General features: G+C 41.9%; 1 protein-coding gene across 1 annotated transcript in view; it reads left to right on the forward strand.

Annotated features, from left to right (window-relative positions):
- ARHGEF25 (Rho guanine nucleotide exchange factor 25) overlaps positions 1–22,886 on the forward strand; it is a 429,432-nt gene that overhangs the window by 75,785 nt on the left and 330,761 nt on the right. The window contains exon 2 of the mRNA XM_089692599.1: positions 10,857–11,097. Coding sequence (XP_089548725.1) covers positions 10,857–11,097 — 241 coding nt within the window. The remainder of the gene's footprint in view (positions 1–10,856; positions 11,098–22,886) is intronic.

The following is a 22,886-nucleotide window of genomic DNA, read 5'->3' on the forward strand; positions in this document are numbered from 1 at the left end:
GGGCTGCTAGTACCTTGCCTGTAAAGGGAAGCTGCTACTGATCTGCAATGACTGATAGCTTTCTGGAAAAGAACAGTCCAGGATCTGCTTTTGTACATAGGAGGGAAGTATCCCCCTTTTCATTGATTCAAGCCAAATTGGGCATCCCATAATCCTTATTTCCCTATCCAAGTTGAATTCCCCTAATAAAACAACCAAACCAACCACATGGACTGGTCTTTGTCTCTGGATGTAAGTCTGTGTGAGAAATACGCGTTGCCTGGTTGTGCGGAGAGAGGCTTAGGGATACCCACAACACAGCGGCCCTTATGAGGGTAGCGCTACACTATACTTACCAGATATACAGTCATGGCCGAAATTGTTGGCACCCTTGATATTTCTCCAGGAAATCATGTATTTCTCACGAAACGTATTGCATTAACACATGTTTTGCTATACACATGTTTATTCCCTTTGTGTGTATTGGGACAAAACAAAAAAAGGGAGGAAAGAAAGCAAATTCGACATAATGTCACACAAACCTCCAAAAATGGGCTGGACAAAAGTATTGGCACCCTTTCACAACTGCGGATAAATAAGAATGTTACAAGCATGTGATGCTCCTGTAAACTCACCTGGGGCAAGTAACAGGTGTGGGCAATATAGAAATCACACCTGAAAGCAGATAAAAAGGAGAGACGTTCACTTAACCTTTGCATTGTGTGTCTGTCTGTGCCACACTAAGCATGGACAACAGAAAGAGGAGACGAGAACTGTCTGAGGACCTGAGAACCAAAATTGTGGCAAAATATCAACAATCTCAAGGTTACAAGTCCATCTCCAGAGAACTAGATTTGCCTTTGTCCACAGTGCGCAACATTATCAAGAAGTTTGCAACCCATGGCACTGTAGCTAATCTCCCTGGTCGTGGACGGATGAGGAAAATTGATGAAAGATTGCAACGCAGAATAGTCCGGATGGTGGATAAGCAGCCCCAAACATGTTCCAAAGACATTCAAGCTGTCCTGCAGGCTCAGGGAGCATCAGTGTCAGCGCGAACTATCCGTCGACATTTAAATGAAATGAAACGCTATGGCAGGAGACCCAGGAGGACCCCACTGCTGACACAGAGACATAAAAAAGCAAGACTACAGTTTGCCAAAATGTACTTGAGTAAGCCAAAAGCCTTCTGGGAAAACGTCTTGTGGACAGATGAGACCAAGATAGAGCTTTTCGGTAAAGCACATCATTCTACTGTTTACCGAAAACGGAATGAGGCCTACAAAGAACAAAACACAGTACCTACGGTAAAATATGGTGGAGGTTCAATGATGTTTTGGGGTTGTTTTGCTGCCTCTGGCACTGGGTGCCTTGACTGTGTGCAAGGCATCATGAAATCTGAGGATTACCAAAGGATTTTTGGTCGCACTGTAGGGCCCAGTGTCAGAAAGCTGGGTTTGCGTCCAAGATCCTGGGTCTTCCAGCAGGACAATGACCCCAAACATACGTCAAAAAGCACTCAGAAATGGATGGCAAAGAAGCGCTGGAGAGTTCTGAAGTGGCCAGCAATGAGCCCAGATCTAAATCCCATTGAACACCTGTGGAGAGATCTTAAAATTGCTGTTGGGAAAAGGTGTCCTTCCAATAAGAGAGACCTGGAGCTGTTTGCAAAGGAAGAGTGGTCCAAAATTCCGGGTGAGAGGTGTCAGAAGCTTATTGATGGTTATAGGAAGCGACTGATTTCAGTTATGTTTTCCAAAGGGTGTGCAACCAAATATTAAGTTAAGGGTGCCAATACTTTTGTCCAGCCCATTTTTGGGGTTTTGTGTGACATTATGTCATATTTGCTTTTCTGCCTCTGTTTTATATTTGTTCCAATACATACAAAGGGAATAAACATGTGTATAGCAAAACATGTGTTAATGCAATACCTTTTTTGTGTGAAATACTTGATTTTCAGGAAAAATATCAAGGGTGCCAACAATTTCGGCCATGACTGTATTAACTGTAAAAGATGTAAGGCTATATACTGTAATCACTTGAAGTGAATAACATTGATGATCTAATAACAATGGCATCTGAAAGACTTTGAATATATTAAGCAGCAAGAACATGTTGTCCCTAAAGTTGATGTATCAAAAGCAGAAACAATGAGCATTGCATTTTTTTTGCATGTGGTGCTGTGTAGCCGCAGGCCATGTCCACTACTAAAAGCTACTACAGTAAGCACAGGAGCAGCATAAATGGACCACAGAGCAATGGAAGCAGGTGGTCTGGTCTGGTTAATCGCATTTTCTTTTACATCATTTGGATGGCCAGGTGTGTGTGCATCACTTACCTGGAGAAGAGATAGCACCAGGATGCAGTATGGGAAGAAGGCAAGCCGATGGAGGTGGTGTGATGCTTTGGGCAATGTTGTGCTGGGAAACCTTGGGTCCTGCCATTTCTGTGGATGTTACTTGACACGTAACCCCTACTTAAACATTGTTTCTGACCAAGTACACCTCTTCATGGAAACAGTATTCCTTTATGGCAGTAGCCTCTTTCTGCAGGATAATTGCGCCCTGACACACTGCAAATATAGTTCAAGAATGGTTTGAGTGAAGAACACAACAATGAGTTTTTCATATATACACGCGTACATACCCTGCTAGCATCCCTGAGTCTTCAGACTGCTATCTATCTGCTGTACAGTTGTAAGTGGCTCCGGATGGGTAAGCCTCTCCGCCGGACCTGTTTGTACTGTTGACCTACTGTTTCAATACATTGTTCCTCTTTGCAAATTGTGATTTACTAAAGGCTGGAGAGAGGAAAATCAGGTTCACTTCTGCATAGAATCCAACTTCCAGGTTTTATTGCCAAAGCTTAAGTGAACAAGCTAAGGGTAGAAGCACAGGTGCACCAGATTCTGAGTGAACCAGCTTTAGTAAATCTCCCCCAGTGTGCTTGCTGCTCACCACACCATGCCGCAGCTATCCAACGAGTGCATTAAGGTAAAAAAAAAAAACCTCCTGCCTTTACAACCACTTTAAGCATGTACCTGAATGGGAAGGGGGGGGGGGGGTTGATTAGCTTAGTTTATGCAGCTAGGGAGAGGGGCTGAACAATTTTCTTCCAAAAGTGTAGCTGTTTTTTAAGGCACTGGTGACACAAGGAGGTGCACAACTGCTCTGTTGTTTAGTGTTGTCACTCTTCAGGCTATACAGCATGGTTTAGGTGTGTGAAGCATTAGTGCAGATGAACAGATTTACTAAGTACAGGTGAAACTCGAAACATTAGAATATCGTGCAAAAGTTCATTTATTTCAGTAATGCAACTTAAAAGGTAAAACTAATATATGAGATAGACTCATTACATGCAAAGCGAGATAGTTCAAGCCGTGATTTGTCATAATTGTGATGATTATGGCTTACTGCTCATGAAAAACCCCAAATCCACTATTTCCGAAAATTAGAATATTACATGCAATCAATAAAACAAGGATTGTACATAGAACAATATCGGACCTCTGAAAAGTATAAGCATGCATATGTACTCAGTACTTGGTTTGGGCCCCTTTTGCAGCAATTACTGCCTCAATGTGGCGTGGCATGGAAGCTATCAGCCTGTGGAACTGCTGAGGTGTTATGGAAGACCAGGAAGCTTTAATAGCGGCCTTCAGCTCTTCTGCATTGTACATTCTCATGTCTCTCATCTTTCTCTTGGAAATGCCCCATAGATTCTCTATGGGGTTCAGGTCAGGCGGGTTTGCTGTCCAATCAAGCACAGTAATCTCACGGTCATTGAACCAGGTTTTGGTGCTTTTGTCAGTGTGGGCAGGTGCCAAGTCCTGCAGGAAAATGAAGTCAGCATCCCCATAAAGCTGGTCTGCGGAAGGAAGCATGAAGTGCTCCAAAATCTCCTGGTAGACAGCTGCGTTGACCCTGGACTTAATGAAGCACAGTGGACCAACACCAGCAGATGACACGGCTCCCCAAATCAACACAGACTGTGGAAACTTCACACTGGACTTCAAGCATCTTGCAGTGTGTGCCTCTCCATTCTTCCTCCATACTCTGGGTCCTTGGTTTGCAAATGAGATGCAAAAGTTGCTCTCATCAGAAAAGAGGACTTTGGACCACTGAGAAACAGGCCAGGTCTGTTTTTCTTTAGCCCAGGTAAGACGCTTCTGACGTTGTTTGTTGTTCAGGAGTGGCTTGACAAGAGGAATACGGCATTTGAAGCCCATGTCCAGGATCCGTCTGTGTGTGGTGGCTGTTGATGCACTGACTCCAGCCTCAGTCCACTCCTTGTGAAGTCCCCAACACTTTTGAATGGCCTTTTCCTGACAGTCCTCTCCAGGCTTCTTTCATCCTTGCTTCTTGTGCACCTTTTTCTTCCACACTTTTCCCTTCCACATAACTTTCTATTAATGTGCTTTGATACAGCACTTTGGGAACATCCAACTTCTTTTACAATTACCTTTTGAGGCTTTCCCTCCTTATAGAGGGTGTCAATGATGGTTTTCTGCACAACTGTCAGGTCAGCAGTCTTTCACATGATTGTGATTCCTACTGAACCAGACTGAGAGACCATTTAAAAGCTCAGGAACCCTTTGCAGGTTTTTATGGCTTAATTAGCTGATTAGAGTGGGACACTTTGAGCCTAGAATTTTGCACCTTTTCACAATATTCTAATTTTCTGAGATTGTGGATTTGGGGTTTTCATGAGCTGTAAGCCATAATCATCACAATTGTGACAAATCAAAGCTTGAACTATCTTGCTTTGTGTGTAATGAGTCTATCTCATATATTAGTTTCACCTTTTAAGTTGCATTACTGAAATAAATGAACTTTTGCACGATATTCTAATTTTTTGAGTTTAACCTGTATATGGTAAATAAACAGTTCACAAGCAAGTCTCCGACCTATAACAACATAAAGGCAAAGAACCCCAACTTCACCAGCTGTATACTGTGTTCCTGGCAAGTGAACCTAGAGAATCCAACAGCCAAGCAGATAGCATTTTCAGAAGTGGATCAGTCTAAACCCTTTTTGTCACTGGAAAAACACACAAAAGAGCACACACTCCTTGTGCATTACTGTGATAAATACATTTTATTCCTTCAGAGCAGAGAGGAAGGGAGTACAGCTCCGGAAACGCGTCAACATCTACAACCAGTGGGTTCTAGGACAGGACCCCATGATTCCAAACTGAAGCACTTTTGATATATGCCTGTTTATATGTTTAGCTTGTAAGTACCCATATGTCATCTATTTGTAATAAAACATATTTATCACAGTAATGCATGAGACGTGTGTGTTTTTTTAGTGGTTTGAGGATTCCCCAATCTGAGGAGGGCTGCACCAACACGAGTGATTCATTCCGTGAAACTGTATCCAGCATCCTTATGCAAGTGCTGATGTGATTTGCATGGATAAACCCTTTTTGTAATATAGGGGTACATTTTGTTAAAGAGATTTTAGAGTCCCCTTTTCTATAAATATTTCTATAAAAACAGAATACTTTATAAAATAGAGTACTGCTTGGACCTTGAAGAAGGGGACACACCCCAAAAGCCTGTCCTGAAAATCTGGATGTTAGTGCAAATACAAAAAGTATCATGGGCAGTACTCAGTTGTTCTTGTTGAAAGTGCACTAATACGGCTAAATCACCTCAAGTATAAAAGTGTGTGAAAGAACTGTCTGTTTCCATCATCATCTTGGTGAGATCACACATTCAGTTATTAATATCATTAAGTGTCATCTACATGGATAGTATTTCTCCAGAATAATGTCAATGGCATATTCATAATTTCTGTGACTGTATTCATTAATACACCTTTATTGCTGGTCATCTTCTTTTCCCTTTGACTTTTCCAAGCATTATTGGCTTTTCAGTTGGGTCAAGTTGTTTTTCCTTTATTACATGTCCAAATAAGACAGCTTTACTTTAATACTGGGCTTCTAAGGCCCCTTTCACACATAGGGTCCGATCGGGTCCACCTGTTAGTTTTTCAGGAGCACCTGACCAGACGGTCGGTCCATTCACCTCTACGTCTTGGACTTAGAGGTAGGCAGGTGTAAACATACACCGAGTCTGATCCATTCCACTAAAAAAAAAAAAATGGAAGAGGTTCCACTCCCCTATGTCTAGGTGGTTCAGACTGGAGGACAGTCTGGTTTAAACAGAATGCAGAGTCTGTTTACTCCTGGCCACCCATAGAACACTGCGGGCTCTGTCTGTTTCCGCTCTGCATAAATTGAATGGATACAGACTTGTCATCCACCCACTCTGCTCCAATCAGCAGGGGATTAGTGGACAGATCTCCTGCTGATCTTATCAGTGCCCATACCATTGGAAAGGAGCCTAATGAAAAAATGGGCTTGATTTGTATGTTAAAACATACGAAAACAGTCCTATGCATATTGTAAAGCATTGCATTAAATGTCTACACTATAAACCTATCAGAAACAAATAATAAAAATAAGTAAATACAAAAAAGGAAAAGTAGTAATTGTTTACAAGGTTGAATAGTGAAGCTTAGGCTGATGTCAGACAAAAGAAATGATGGCTAAGAACTGAATTGTGACACTGCAATACTACTATTATTTTTTGTGTCTGTGTTTTTAGATATATTTAATTCCTGCACTGTTCAGTATTTACTTGTATACCTTGTGCTTTATTGCTTCAGGAAACTCATATGTTTGGTCTGTTTGTACTTTGTTACAGTTTTGCTTTTAAAAATCTGCATGACAACTATCTCTATAGTTTAACATTTTAACAGGCAGTGTGTTTTTTACTAAGTAGAATTGTTTTCTTTATGCTATTGAGGAGTATGTTTTTTTATGTTTAGGGTGTTTGCAACATTAGGCCACCCCTTTACTCTCTCTTACTTAGTAGGGATGAACAAATCTCTCCACCTAATGTTGGGAGTCCATCCATGTGCTACTGGCTGCCAGGGCCTGATTTATACTTTTTTTTCTAGGCCACCTGTGTTGTTCTCCCTCTCATTAACACACAGATTGCAGAACCAAAACTTATTCACCAGCACACAATATTATAACCAAATGAACACAATCACAAGCTGAAACACGTCCATGGAGACACAAAAACATGATCAGTATCGTACTGACACAACCAGAAATACATACACAGAAACATAAGTGGTACCATACTGACAAAACTATAAACATGTCTGGTATTCATTCATTTGCTTACTGACATAGCTATAAAATTATCTGCCAGTATAATCAGTACCATATTAATATAACTAAAATAATGTCCACAAAAAACCTATACAGTGGTGCTCAAAAGTTTGCATACAAAGGATTATTTGTGATACAAAGAAAAACACACAGGTAACCTCAAGAGAGATAAAGGTTGCTCTGAAAAAAGACGTCTGCTTGTTACACAATACAACGATAGTTGAACAAAAGTGAGCTGTTTAGTCAGCTTGCCAGAAATAAGCCTTTACTGTGCCAATGCCACAAAAAAGCCAGACAACACCTGGACACACCTAATAGCTTCTGGCACACTGCAATCTGGAGTGAGGAGACCAAAATAGAGCTTTATGGTCACAACCATAAGCACTATGTTTGGAGAGGGGTCAACAAGGCCTATAGTGAAGAATTTCCACTGTGAAGTATGGTGGTGGCTCACTTATGTTTTTTTTTTTTTGGGGGGAGGGGGGGGGGGGTTGGGAGCTCTAAAGGTACAGGGAATCTTGTGAAAATTGAATGTCAAGGTGAATGCAGCATGTTATCAGAAAATACTGGCAGATAATTTGCATGCTTCTGCACAAAAACTGCGCATTCGACATTCTTGGACTTTCCAGCACAACAATAATCCTAAGCACAAGGCCAAGTTGACCCTCCAGTGGTTAGAGCAGAAAAAGGTGAAGGTTCTGGAGTGGCTATCACAGTCTCCTATTCTTAATATCATCGAGCCACTTGGGGGAGATCTCAAACATGCAGTTCATGCAAGACGACCAAAGACTTTGCATGACCTGGAGACATTTTGCCAAGATGAATGGGCAGCTATACCACCTGCAAGAATTCGGGGGCCTCATAGACAACTATTACAAAAGACTGCACAATGTCATTGAAGCTAAAGGGGGCAATACACAATATTAAGTACTAAGAGTATGCAGACTTTTGAACAGGGGTCATTTCATTTGTTTGCTTGTTGCCATGTTTTGTTTTAGGATTGTGACATTCTGTTATGACCTACAGTTGAATATGAATCCCATAAGAAGTAAACGAAATGAGTTTTGCCTGCTTACTCATGTTTTCATTAAAAATGGTACATACTGTATACAATTCCCAAGGGAGTGCAAACCTTTGAGCACAACTGTAAGTATTCTACTGACACAAGCAGAACGATGTCCATTGACCTCACTGTAATGTGCAGTCAGCATCATAATGACAGTAGCAATGTCCAGTCAATACCATATTTACAACAGAAATGGATGCAATCCATGTGGTACCTATGCTACAAAAATCCATCTGCGGGCTATGCTGAGCATGTGGGACATGTATCGATGTTGAATAGGTGACACATGGATTGTTGAAGCATGCACTATGAATTTTTAATTTATGCCAATACATGAATTTATGGTAACATTTGTTTTAAATGGCACTGGTTTAAATCTTTGGGCTACATTGACAGACAATGGCTGTTTTATTTATTTACATGCTGTCACCTGTGAAGCTCAAGATCATTAGGCAACCACGTTGGTAAAAGCAATCAATCCATGTTTATTACAAACAAACAGGCACACAGAAAACACTACTTGTCTTCAGCAAACAAAAATAGTCCATACTCAGGTTCAAAATTGCAAAACAAGCTAAAGGCACACCGCCACCACCATACCAGTCCCACTCTGGGGCTTTGGGGTTTCTTATTGGCTTCAATAAGGAGGAGATTATCTCAGTTTAGCAACCGAGACCCAATCTTAAACTCAGTCCACCCTATGCACACAGAAGTCCTGCTTACCCCCCTACAACCAGTGGCCAACTGTTTCCTCTTCCTGCTCTGGACTATGAGGCAATTAGGTTAACCCCTTCCAGACCTAAGGGCCTGTAATCAGTGTTTGGATGTTCTTCCCACCCAAAATTCTTCCAACCTCCAAAATTCTGGGTCCCTAAAAAGGACTATGCAATCCAGAGAATACTCAAAACCACTCCTTTCCTCTCCTGCCAGACTACCCTGGAACCCTTGACCCTGAATGGGTGAGAACCCTGAGTTTATAACATTACCTTCAAATCATCCCCCTCAAAGGGACCACAACCCAAATAATGAGAAAACATGCCTGCCATTCAGGACCCAACCCTGACATCCTGTACAATGCATTATAGGGCCTATAAAAAACAATTGCAGCACATGAAATCATGATCGTTAATAATGCGCATACAAATGCATTAAAGTGCACACAGAGAGATGTAAATCCAGCCTTAGGGAGATTCATGCCTGTAGGAAACATAGAGGGAGATTCAATAAAACTGGAGAACTCAGATTCTGGTGCTGCTGTGCATATTAACATCCAGCTTCTAACTTCAGCTTGTTCAGTGAAGTTTTAACAATAAAACTTGTGCGGGGTCTAAGCCCCAGTCTGCTTGTTCACCAGAGTCCTTGATGGTGGGGATGGACTTGGAGCAGGCTGAGACCAGGTCGCGGCCCCCGGGTACACCCAACCGCGGTAGAGAGGACCGCTGGTGGAACGTAGCTTGGTAAGAGCCTGATGTGAAGAGGCAGGGAAGACCTGAGTGGTAAACGGATAGATCCGTGCAGGATGGATGGATGCGGACACACCGTGAAGCAAGTAGCGGAGACAGACACGCCGGGTTAGTAACCGTGGAGGCAGAACGGATCAGAGCAGCAGGCAAAGGATAGTCGGGTCACAAGCCAAGTTCAGCAACAGGAGGTCAAAAAATCAGGAGCAGGCAGAAGAGTGGTCCAGAGGCAAGCCAGGGGTAGGGCAGGAGACGGTCAGCAGTAATCAGGAGCAGGCTGGGTTCGACAACAAAAGCACACACAGGATCAGAAACACAATCAGAGGATTAGGACCATACAGCAACTTGGATATTGTAATGCCCAGTTTAAATAGCCCGCTCTGCGCCGTCATTGGTGCCAGGCGCGCACCCGTGTGCACGAGTGCGCATGCACGGACGCGAGTGTTGCTGTGGGCGCCTATGTCCTAGCGCCCACATGCTTGTCCATATCGGGATTCCGCGCATGCGCAGATTCGTGCGCCACGGTGATGCTCTCGTTCCCTGACAACTGCATTAGGGTTTCTCTAAGGGGACATTTTGGATGTAAACACAGCTTCCTGAAGCTCTTTTATAAAGCCATATATTTTTACGTGGTAATAGATGTTCCCAGGTGAAGGGATGCTTGATATTAGGGTAGCTGAGCAAGGGGAATACAGTAAACACTGGCTTGCAGAAGGAGATATATACCAATAAATGTAAAAGGACAAGTTCACTTCTCACAGTACTGCACAGCGGAGATTGCCGGAATGTACTCCTTTGCAGCAGCACCCCCTCTCTAAGGGAGGTAAGTATTCTACAGGTCATGCTACATTCAGGGGTGGGATTTAAAAGTAAACTTGTCCTTGAAGAAAAACTGCTGTACACTATAGTCACCAGTCTGTTGTTGCTCCCTGTATGTATTGTACATTTTGTTCTGGTTACACTGTCCTTGGAAAGTCCACACTTTTTGCTACTGTATGATTGCTTGGCTAATTTCTCCCTCCAGGTCACTGGTTACATTGGCAAAAATCAACCCATGGCCAAAACAGGCACACATTTGCTACTATTTTTTATTTAATAGTGATGTATCACTACAGCTACTCTATTGTAACATTTTATATTTACATTTTATCCACTCTACTTAGATTTCAGAAGCCTGTTCAGAGGATTCTGTGGCACCTGAACACAGCAGTAATGAGGAGAACATGGAGGAGCCAGAAACCACAGATGTGGAGGAAGAACACAGTGTGGAGCTCTCAGACACAGCAGCCAGCCAGCTCACCCCTCCCGAAAACACATGCCAAGGAATTGGCAGGACCCGACGCCTCTCAGATTTTCGAGCATGGTTTGCAGAAAGTTTTCGCCACTGCTCAGAATCAGAAGAAGGTAAGCCACTAACATTTCTAGATATGAATTTTGTAAATTTCATTATATGACTTGATAGGCACAAGGTATCAGGGTCTATTTAGATCGAGACTGAGGTAGCCTATTGGTTAGTGAAGCCAGTTATGACACTAGCAAACCAACTGGGAGCCAAGGGTGAGGCCAAGCTTGACTTTAACAGGAAAATTCAAAATGTTCCTACAACTTCAGCTACTTATACCCTTAGATCTAGTGATTGTTTTAAAATGTAGTTTTCTTCTAAAGTAAACCAAATCCTCCTCCTTGGAAACAGGGAACCATAAGGGGCCAGAGATACCTTTACATAATCTGGGAACCTCTTTGAAAAACCCTCCGGGGTATGAGGAAAGTAGGCACACCTCCCTCCCTCACGTGACCAGCAGCAGGTAATGCCTAACCCTATGCACATACCCACACTCAATATATGCATGGAGTATTTGAGAGGTACAGCATAGTTCGACTGTGAGGGACAAATTATCTAAAGATACCTAATCATTCCTTGTATCTGTGGGATATTGGGGCGGTCAAATGAACAGTTTAATTGCCTAGCACAAGTTTATTTTTGAGTGACCTTACACATTTTTGTTCATTATTCTTAGTATGAATTGGCAAGGATGTGATAAATATTATTTTATCTTTTATCTTCTTCACACCTCCCTTTTTATGCTTTAGTAATAGGAATCCTAGCCCAGGTCCCTCTCCATTTACTTTATTAATCATTGGTGTGGGATCTCTTTGTTTTTAGTGTTTTAGAGTTGAAAATAACTTTAAAAAAAAAATTTGCATGGGTGTATCATCTCAAAGCACATAGTATGGTGTGTTTCAGGGAGTCAACAGATCACAAATCACATTTGGAATATATCATTTTTAAATGCATCTCAGTAAAATTATGTGCAAACTTATATGCTTTTCATAAACCCCCACTTTTTCTTGTATAAAACATACACATGCTAACCATATAATAAAGTGCCAGTTATACTGCCTCCATATTTATCCATCCAATATACTTGTCCCCCATTTCGTTTTATCAATCAGGTCATCACAATTTCACTTAGAGGATAGCTGATGGAAAGATATGCAATCAAAAGTGATTCATGATCCCTCTTTTTTGTTCACCTTTTTTCAGTGGAAAGTATACTTTTATCATAGTTAGGCCCCTTTCACATGGGCAAACCAACTGGGTTCACCTGTCCATTTTATTGGTGGATCTAATTGGACCATCCATTACCCTCTATGGAGCTGCGGATGTCAACGGACACTTGCATGCATCTGATCCAATATGATTTGATAAAAACAGATGGATGGGGGATCCGTTACCTATCTGTCCAGCAGATCGGGTCAGATGACAGTTGAATGTAACTGGACAGGTGGGCACTGTCCACTCTGCATAAGCAGACCTGTCATCCACCTGCTCAATGGGGATCAGCGGACAGAGCCCCCCACTGAGCAGGCAAATCCACTTGCTAAGTCTACCTGTGTGAAAGGAGCCTTAGGCTAATTTACTAAAAGGTGTTTTAGAATTTTGCAATCAAAAAATGTGTGAATACTCACTTCAACTATTCATGTGAAAAGCAGATTTTCATTCACCCAATCATATACAGATGCTTTTCAAATGAATGGATAACTGAAGTCAATAATACCCAATTTTTTTTTAATGAAGATTCTTAACTCCTTTAATAAATCCATAAAAGAAGTCGTGGGATCACTGTTTTATTGTGCATGGTTTTCAGAAATTAGACATACATAATAAAGCTTTGAATTCTCCCCTGTACGTACACTTTGTATGGTATGTGGGTGCAGCAAGGGTGTGACATCAAGTAACACAACCAGTGTTATTCTGTAATACAAAAGGGAAAACAAAAGATTGTGCTTGTTCCTGTTTAAAGGATGTTTCACTTTTGGCTCTTAACCTGTAATTAGATGAAATTATAGCTCACTGGGGATTTTAAAGCCACCACATTAATGTCTGACCTGGAATATACCCTGGATTTTATAGCAATAGTAATTACACAGTTATTGTGGTGACAGTTCTTGCTTAGGTATCAATATACAGGCATTGATTTTGGTTTCATGCATGTTGTACTCATTTTGTACTGTATTCTCTGTAAAAAAAATATGTATGCACTACATTTTACTAAATAAGATAATGTTGTTCTGTCTGTATGGGACCTGTGGTGGTCACGTTGCAATTTGTTTCATTACAAATATGTGTAATATATATGTAAATTGGTAAAAATAATTTCTCCCTTGACCCATGAGTCCACCATGAAACTTGGTAGTAATGGGACTTGAATTATGAGGCTGTAAAATAGCTCATATAGTTACATAGTTAGTCTGTCTGAAAAAAAGACAAAAATCCATCCAGTTCAACCATTAAAGGTTATAATCCTATACTCACAGTTGATCAGAGGAAGGCAAAAAACCCAGCAAAGCATGATCCAATTTGCTCCTGCAGGGGAAAAAATTATTTCCTGATTCCCTGAGAGGCATTCAGATACTCCCTGGATCAGGGGTGGACTGACAACTCAAGAGGCCCTGGGCAATAGGGGATCATGGAGCCCCTGTGTCCTTGTCAAAACTCAAAAAAGCCTATGAAAAAGGTACCAGGGGCATCTCATGGGGCCCCCTACTGACCCTGGGCCCTCGGGCAGTGCCCGAGTTTCCAAATGGTCAGTCCACCCCTGCCCTGGATCAACTTTACCTATAAATGTTAGTATCCAGTTATATTCTGTGTATCTAGGAAAGAATCCAGGCCTTTTTTAAAGCAATCCACTGAGCTGGCCAGAACCAACTCTTGAGGGAGTCTATTCCACATTTTCACAGCTCTCACTGTGAAGAAACCTTTCCGTGTGTATATCTTAAAGGGTATGTAAAGCCAACATTTCATATTCCTGATATGTTCCTGCTGTACCATGTACTTGTATGAAAAAGTATCCTGTGCTCTTTGTATTTTTTTGTTCACTCTTTGTGTGAAATCCCTTTTGTTACTACCAGTCCTTCTACTTTCCTATTAAAAAAACGAGCACACTAGATGTGAGAACACAGCAAGGTCAGTTCTCTAGCTGTGCTGGAAACTCAGTGTGCTCTCCTTCAATGATCAGACTTCTGCTGACAACCCCCCTGTCCCTGCACAGTCATTCACTAAGAAGATCAGTGTACTGCTATTTCTCCTCCTTCAGCTTTCTGTTCTCAGCTGCATAAGGAGCTTAGAGTGTGATAAAACAGAAGAAACAAGTATTTATAATGGTTTATATATGTATACACAAATGTTTTGCCTTTCATTTATATTTTAAACTGAATTAGTTGTTTTACAAGGAGTGGTTTTACATATACTTTAACCCTCTGCTACACTAGAAAAGAATAATAGTGTATTTTCAGTGACCATATTTTTTTTGAATCATTACTGCACTATTTAACTTAAAGTAATTTTAAAGTACATTTGCATTTTTCCAAGCTTACTCTTTCATACTTTTGTGTTATAGTATAAATATAGAGAATTGTAGATTAGCCACTAAAGGGAGGATTGCAATTGTTCTTTCTCTTTCCTAACTCTTTCTCTTTCTCTAACTGTCGAGAAAATATATCAGCCACATAGGAAGGGTATTGTTTGTAATATGCCAGTTGACTCTGAGATTAGCATCATCAGAAAAACCATCAAAGTAAAACCATTGTGTTTCTCTGCACTGCAGGATGCAGAGCCTGCATATGTCATTGGCAAATGTGGCTGCCCCATGCACATATGCAGTACATTATAGAATTTTGTTAAAACAATAGCATATAATGGTAACAGTATTTAGATCAAGCTGATCTTTTTTACATACATATCTATACATTCCTTATATATAGGAAAAGCTGTCTTGTTCCATTTATAATCAAAGTAATCTTCAATTCCATTAGTCAAACAAAACACATACATTGATGCATGACTAATCCAACGTTTCCTGCTAGAGATCCTAAATCAGCAATAACATGTTTGCCTCTTTGCAGACACTTAGGGGGAGATTTACTAGGGAGTGAAAATCTGGTGCAGCTCTGCATAGAAACCAATCAGCTTCCATCTTTTATTGTCAAAGCTTAAGCACTTGACTACCGGGCACTTATACCCCCTTCCTGCCCAGGCCAATTTTCAGCTTTCAGCGCTGTCACACTTTGAATGAAAATTGCGCGGTCATGCAACACTGTACCCATACGAAATTTTCATCATTTTTTTTGAGACAGATAGAGCTTTATTTTGGTGGTATTTAATCACCTCTGGGTTTTTTATTTGTTGCTAAACAAACCAAAAACATCTGAAAATTTAGAAAAAAATTTTTTTTTCTTAGTTTTTGTTATAAAATTTTGTAAATAAGTGATTTTTCTCCTTTACTGATGTGTGCTAATGAGGCTTCAGAGATGGGGACTGATAGGCTGCACAAATGGGCACTGATAGGTGGCACTGATGGGCACTGATGAGGAGGCACTGATAGGTGGCACTGATTGGCATTGACAGGCTTCACTGGTGGGCACTGATAGGCGGCACTGATAGGTGGCTTTTTCCATTGATCGGTGATCCGCTCTGTCCGAAGGACACAGCGCACCACCGATCGCCGTGCTGCGCACCCCTGGAGCTGCACAAACGCGGTTAGAGTGGGAGGACGTCATATGATGATGAGAGAATCGCTTTGTGTTCGTCATTACCTTATATGGTGGGCGGGAGGCGGTTAATCAAAAAAGCTGAAGTTAATAGCTGATTGGTTTCTATGCAAAAGTGAGCCTGATTTTGCACTCTCCAGCTTTAGTGAATAAACCCCTTACTGTCTACATGGCTTCATGGAAATTCTCAGGGAGGTTTCCTGAGGGTGACAACATTGGACCATGTCTAAATATTGTGTGTTGTAATGGCCATTTGCAGTCTACATCGGAAGCACGGGTTATAGGGTGATAATGCAGGAGCACAATTGAGAGATAGGGACAGAGTGCTGTAACCCTATGACAGAAATTGTCCTGAAAAGGCCCTCCATGGCAGGGTCACTGGGTACTATTTTAGAGAGTTGCAGTTTTTAAAATACAGGCAGTCCCCGAGTTACAAACATCTGACTTACATACGACTCATACTTAAGATCGGAGGCAGCGTGATGTCACACTGGTCCTCTAAACCACCAGCCATCTTGCTGCTCACTGCATGCTGCCACCTACTGTCTGATGGACCTGTCAGCAATCCCACATCACTGCATGGTCAGTTAACCCTTAGCTATGCTATCAAAAATGTAAAAATAATTAAAGGCCATATGCATATGTTTATGTCCTCTCCTTGTTTGTTTTTCCTTCAATAAAGTTTGTTTTTCAATAAAAAAAAAATTAATTAAAGGCCTACAGGACCTATCTTGTTCGTAACCCAAGGACTTTCAAGGTGATTATAAGCCCCGGTTCACAAATATGCGGCCGTGAGGGCCGCGTTTTGCGTGGGCACGAGAGCCCATTCATTTGAATGGACTCCCGTGCCCCGTGACACGCAGAGAAGAAGTCCCTGCACTTCTTCCGAAAACGCAGCCTGCACGGGAACCTTGGTTCCCGCTATGGTTGTGTTTTCCAGTGCGGGCGGCATGCCATTAGAACTAATGGCACCCGCCCGTGGGTCCACATTCCTCTGTGTGGGTGAACAGATGTGAACCTAGCCTTAGTAGCCCAGTCCTCACCATTTGGGAATGTATCGGTTCATTTTGGTCTAAGTAATTGCAAGAACTTCCATTTGTTAAAAAAGGATGTTATTACTAATGGTAATTTTCCAACTTGTATTATCATGCATTCCTTCCCTCTTAGGGACAAGAGGAAAGGATGGTGTTAAAAGCATGTGGAATGGGCTGTAGGAGAAACATTGATGGCTCCTAGTTTGTGGGCTGTTGTCTCCCTGCCATTGTTTTCAGGTAGACAGTGGCCAGTCCATCATTATCCTTATGTCTTAACTGTATTTCCACATTTGCAGTCTCTGGGCAGACTCAGCTCTGAAAAATTTCACGCAGTGAGTCTATGCCCACACATATTGGGGACACACTGAACTCCCCCTCATTAACATATAGCACAGAGGACCATCTTCTTGCTCTTTAACACATTGTTAGGAAAGACAAGTGTTCAAAGCTAGTTTACAACTGATAATGAGACTTGCCAGTACAGTACAGATAGGGTTTATTTTGGTAAAGAATAACTCCCCCATAAACATTACAGAAAAAGAAAATGAAAGTGGCAAAGGCTAAGGTTTTTTTTTCCCTTAATGCACTCTCTGCAGTAAGGTAAAAAACTTTTATGTAAAACTCCGCCCCTTTCCCAGCCTCCCTAAATACTTAGCTGAGTTTAATCTCAATCCAGCAATATGCCTAAGAGCAGCGGTACTGCTCTTTCTCTTTCTGCCACTGGATTCACTGAGAGCCATTGGCTCCTGCTGCTGTCAATCCAATCCAGTGTTGAGGAAGCAGAGAGCGGGGCCAAAGACACACACAGCCTGGCTCGGGATCAAACACACACATGTGCCACCATAGGAAGCTGGTTCCTGTGGTGGCACACAGAGTAGAGGAGGAGCCAAGAGCACTGGCAGGGGACCCTCAGAAGAAGAGAATTGGGGCTGCTCTGTGCAAAACTATTGCACAGAGCAGGTTAGAATAACATGGTTTTTATTTTTATTTTGTTTTAAAGAACCTTTACAATCACTTTAACCTCTTGCCGACCGCGCATAGCCGAATGACGGCTTCACCGCGGCCGGCCAGTTCTGAGTGGACGTCATATGACGTCCTCCCAGAACGCGCTCTCCTGCGCGCCCCAGGGGGCGCGCACCCGGCGATCTCCGTGATCGCTGTGTCCTACGGACACAGCTGATCACGTGATGTGGTGAAAGGCCGATCCCACCGGCCTTTTACCACGTGATCAGAGGTGTCCAATGACACGCTGATCACAGGGAAATGCAAGTGCCGGTTCTCGGCTGCACTTTCCTCACGCTGTCAGATCGTGAGGAAAGTACTGCCGAGAACCGGCAGTTGTCAGAGCGGGGATCGGCACCGATCATCAGGGCACTGATGATCAGTGCCCTGATGATCGGTGCCCAGCAGTGACACCCGCAAGTTCCGCCCAGCAGTGCGCCCACTAGCCCCGCCCACCCGTTCCCAGCAGTGCCCCCACCTGTGCCCAGCAGTGCCCCCACCTGTGCCCAGCAGTGCACCCACCTGTGCCACTCTGCAGTGCCACCTACCTGTGCCCAGAAGTGCCACCTACATGTGCTCAGCAGTGCCACCCACCTGTGCCCACCCACCTGTGCCCACCAGTGCCACCCACCTGTGCCCACCAGTGCCACCCACCTGTGCCCACCCACCAGTGCTGCCCACCAGTGCCACCCACCAGTGCAGCCCAGCAGTGCTGCCAGTCAGTGCCACCAGTCAGTGCCCAGGGGTTGTGCCAGTCAGTGCCGCCAGTCAGTGCCCAGAAGTGATGCCAGTCAGTGCCGTCTATCAGTACCCATCATCAGTGTCACCTATCAGTGCCGCCTATCAGTGCTGCATATCAGTGCCGCCTATCCGTGACCCCTAATTAGTGCTGTCTATCAGTGCCGCCTATCCGTGCCACCTCATTAGTACTGCCTATCAGTGCCCTTTAGTGCTGCCTATCAGTGCCCATCAGTGCCGCCTATCAGTGCCCATCAGTGCCGCCTCATCAACGCAAATCAGTGAAGGAGAAAAAATACCTGTTTGAAAAATTTTATAAAAGAAACAAATAAACTTTTTTTTTTTTCAAATTTTTTGCACATTTTTTAATTTATAGCGCAAAAAGTAAAGCGCCCAGTGGCGATTAAATACCACCAAAAGAAAGCTCTATTTGTGAGAAAAAAATGATCAAAATTTCATATGGGTACAATGTTGCATGACCACGCAATTGTCAATCAAAGTGCGGCAGCGCTGAAAGCTGAAAATTGGCCTGGTAAGGAAGGGGGTATAAGTGCCTGGTAGGCAAGTGGTTAAGCAGGTTTTTTCAAAGACTAGAATTTTCAGAAAATAGAATTTAAAACTGTAAGAAGCCATTTTGAAATGCCTTTTTTAATGAATGGTATGTGAGGGGAACATGTAACAAATATATAGTAGGTATTATCCCAATTTGGCTACAAAACTGCATATACACTTTAAAGAAACAAATAGGGTTCAGCCTGGTGATCTGAAGGCCCTCTCTGTTCTCTGCAAATAATTAGAAACATACAGTCTCGTTCTTCCTTCCCTAGCATGGTTCCGCTCTGTCCTCCCTCCAGGATAATTCTCATGGTATTCCTTTCTCCTATCTGTACATCACTTCTCCTTTTCTTGGTCTCACCAGTGGGCCTCTGCCTTTTTTATCACATTCTACATCTGCCTCTGCCTATAAGGAACATTCCTAAATTTTGTATAGCCTGAAACCAAGCACTTTATGCACTTTGTTGGAAAGATGCATACTAATAAACCTTACATAAATTGTTTTTTTTTTTAAAGATGACAGTTTCTCTATAATATAGAACATGTGCTTCAATGTTTTTTGCATTTTGGAAAAAAATATATATCTAAGGGCAGTTGTTGTCTGGTTTCTTTAATGGTTTTCTCTTTCACACGCACATCACATCTCATTTACAATTCAACAAATCCCGATTTGCAGGGAGAGTTCCTGGAAACGTCCTGGTTTTCAAAAATGGCCACAGTTACCATACATTCCAACTTTTTTTGCATGTAACAATCAGATTGCATGCCATGTGTTCATTTAGAATGTATATCGACTAGAAGAGGCAGCTACCATTATGTAGACTGTAGTAAATCCTATTTTGTAAAATGTCTCTGTAGACCATTCATGGAGTGGTATTGTATTGTGTATGTTTGTGCACCTGCATGTTGAAGTTCAAGCAGTAGACGGTGTATAAGATTCTGTATGTTGGTGCTTGGAATAGAGAATCCGGTTATAAGAAATGAACATACACTGTCTTTTTTCCTATGACAGCAAAGTATTCGAGGCTTTGTTAGGCTCCATGTACACGGGACGTTTGGAAAACACCTCTGAACGATGGAAACTGACTGCTGGAAAACATAGGTTAAAAAACATCTGTTTAGCCGCGTTTGCATACAGTGTTTATGCGCATTTATGAGTGTTTGCATTTAGAAGCGTTTTTTTAAAGATAACCTCAGGAGACCTTCCAAAATGCCCAAAATGCTTTGAAAAACAGTAAAAAATTAACTATTTCAGACATTTTGAGATAAATAGAGAGAGCAGAAGCAGAGAGAGCAGTATGTGTTGAGATGCCCTGTCTTTTCTGGTTGTATTCACTATGGATCCCATCATGAGCATAATGTGGCGCTTTCTACCATTTTTTCCTTCACGTAAAACCTGGAACTGACTGCGCTGGTGTACCGGGTCCATTTGAATACATGGAAAACACTTTGCATGCATTTCTGTTGATGAAAAAAGGCTCTGGACAGCATCTGGATATGGAACAGTTAAAAAACGCTTCTAAACGCGGTTAGCTTCGTTTACAAGCGTTTGGCGTTTGAAACGCTGATAAAATCTACTCCTGAACGCAAGTTTGGTGCATTCAGAAAAACGACTGCAAACTTAACTGCCTGTAAATGACTGTAAACGACGATGGGGACATGGACACATAGGAAAACATTAGGGAGAGTTCAGGGGCTGCTAAAAAAAAAAAAAACTCAGAAAAGCGTTAGTTGTTAGTTAGTTTTTCAGCTGCAGTGTACAATAATGTGCATTTTCTTTAGTGAACCCTATAGGACTAGAAGGCATTTAAAGTGGTATCAAAACACAAATCCAAAACTGTTATACATTGATGCTTACCAATCATTAGATGTGGTGGCTGCATTAGCTTTCTTTTTTAGGATTTATTCCCTCTGTTTTCACCTGGTGATCTGGTCAGTAACAGTGTATTAGAATGCCCCTGCTGTGGATGAATGAGCATAGGGGGTACAGCAGACAGCAGCATAGCTAGTTTGGGGGGGTAGTGTTAAATGTACTAGCAGATTTAAATACACAAACAGAATGAAGCCAAACTCCAGCTTACACTTTATAATCAGCGGTTTGTTTCCCTATTGGGATAAAGGTTTCACATCAATAAATAAAAGCTGATCTTTGCCAGTGTTGAAGGGTTAGTCTTGTTCCTGTAAACTGATACATCTGGAAGACAGCTTGTTCTTTTGAAAAACAACAAACTTACTGGCCTTATTGCCAGTTGTAAATCGAAGACATAAAGCCCAAGGGTCCATGCGCATTGGCTTAAAAAAATGCTGTTCCTAGAGGGTTTTAGAGTATTGCATGAAGAAGCAGCTCGATGTTATCCTATGTATCATATACTTCAGGACATTTAGAGGCATATTTTAAGCGCAGCATTTAGAGACAGAAAAAAAACTTCTGTTTTGTATTTTTGAGAGCATTTTTTGGCAGAGAAAAAAAAAACGCTAAACACATCTAATCGCAAGTACAAAATTAGCTCTTTATGCTGCCAAGAGCACTGGCATTTTTTAAGCCAGTGTGCATGGATCCTAAAAAAGAAAACTAATGCAGCCATCACACCTGTGAGTTGGTATACTGCAGTATAATGCATTTGCTTTTTGGTTTAATACTGCTTTAAGCAGTATCCACACTGAATATCAGTGTATGATCAGCTAAATAAATTCACTGATATACATATCCATGTGCACATGCGTACCATAACAGTTTAACCCTGTTTTTGCTCATTTGTTTTAGTAAATGAGACCCATTCTCTGTTTCCTTTATATACCATAAACCAAGCCTAAGAATCCAATGGATCCCAGCGGTTCAGGATGCAGTGTTCAGCTTTATTACGTTATGTCCTTTTAAATGTACTATGCTACCTTTCGCAGCTGGATTATATTTTTTAATTTAAGGACAAGGCGGTTTTTTTTCTGTATTTCATTGACAGTATGCCCAGTCTGCCTCCTGGTGGTAGAATACATTTTTGTATTAATCTGTGTGATGAGGGATTACAGGATGCTTTTTGCTCATGTATGCAAGTTGAGTTTGTATGATCTTTAACATCATTTTTCTAAAAACTTGAACTAACTATAAACTGCGTAGTGAATATAACCATGTTTATGGTATGCACAGTACACATCACTTTTTAGTTAACAAAGAATAACAAGACTGTTCCTCTGTCCAGCATATAAGCAGTCTGAAATTTCTGCCCATCCTTCGAATGATAATAGTACACTAGAAAAAAAATAAATAAAAAAGATTTAGGATCTTCACCAGTTTTTACTGTTAAACTGAAACTCTAGAAAAAGAGAGGTTTAACCTTTACCTACTTATCCAAAATTAAAGAAAAAATGGTTGGCTTGGAGTTACACTTTCAGGGGAGTTCAAGGAAGGTGTAATGCATTGGTAAATGTACCATAGGTACAAGCAGACACTTCCAGGCCTACAAATGGGTTAAGGATAACCAGGGGACTCAATGTATTATTTCTGCATCTGATGAGCAGACATCATCCAATGACAACCAAATACTGAAATATTAGTGAAAATATAAGGGCCTTATGCACACTGGACTTTTTTGCTAGCATTCCTGGATGCAGTGGCGTCCCGAGGCAGGTGCGGGGGGAGCGGCCCGCACCGGGTGACACTGACCGCATGGGGAGACTCCGGACCCGCTCCATGAAAAGGTAAGTTGTAAAGCAAGCCGACGATCCCCGCAGGATGGATCGGATCTGCAGATTGAGCATAATGGATCGACACTAATAGGTGGCACTGATGAGCTGGCACTGATGATGGGTACTGAT

The sequence above is a fragment of the Staurois parvus genome, unplaced genomic scaffold (genome assembly GCF_062004578.1).
Source record: "Staurois parvus isolate SC_StPar_1 unplaced genomic scaffold, SC_StPar_1.0 ptg000023l, whole genome shotgun sequence".
Taxonomy (NCBI): Eukaryota; Metazoa; Chordata; class Amphibia; order Anura; family Ranidae; genus Staurois; species Staurois parvus.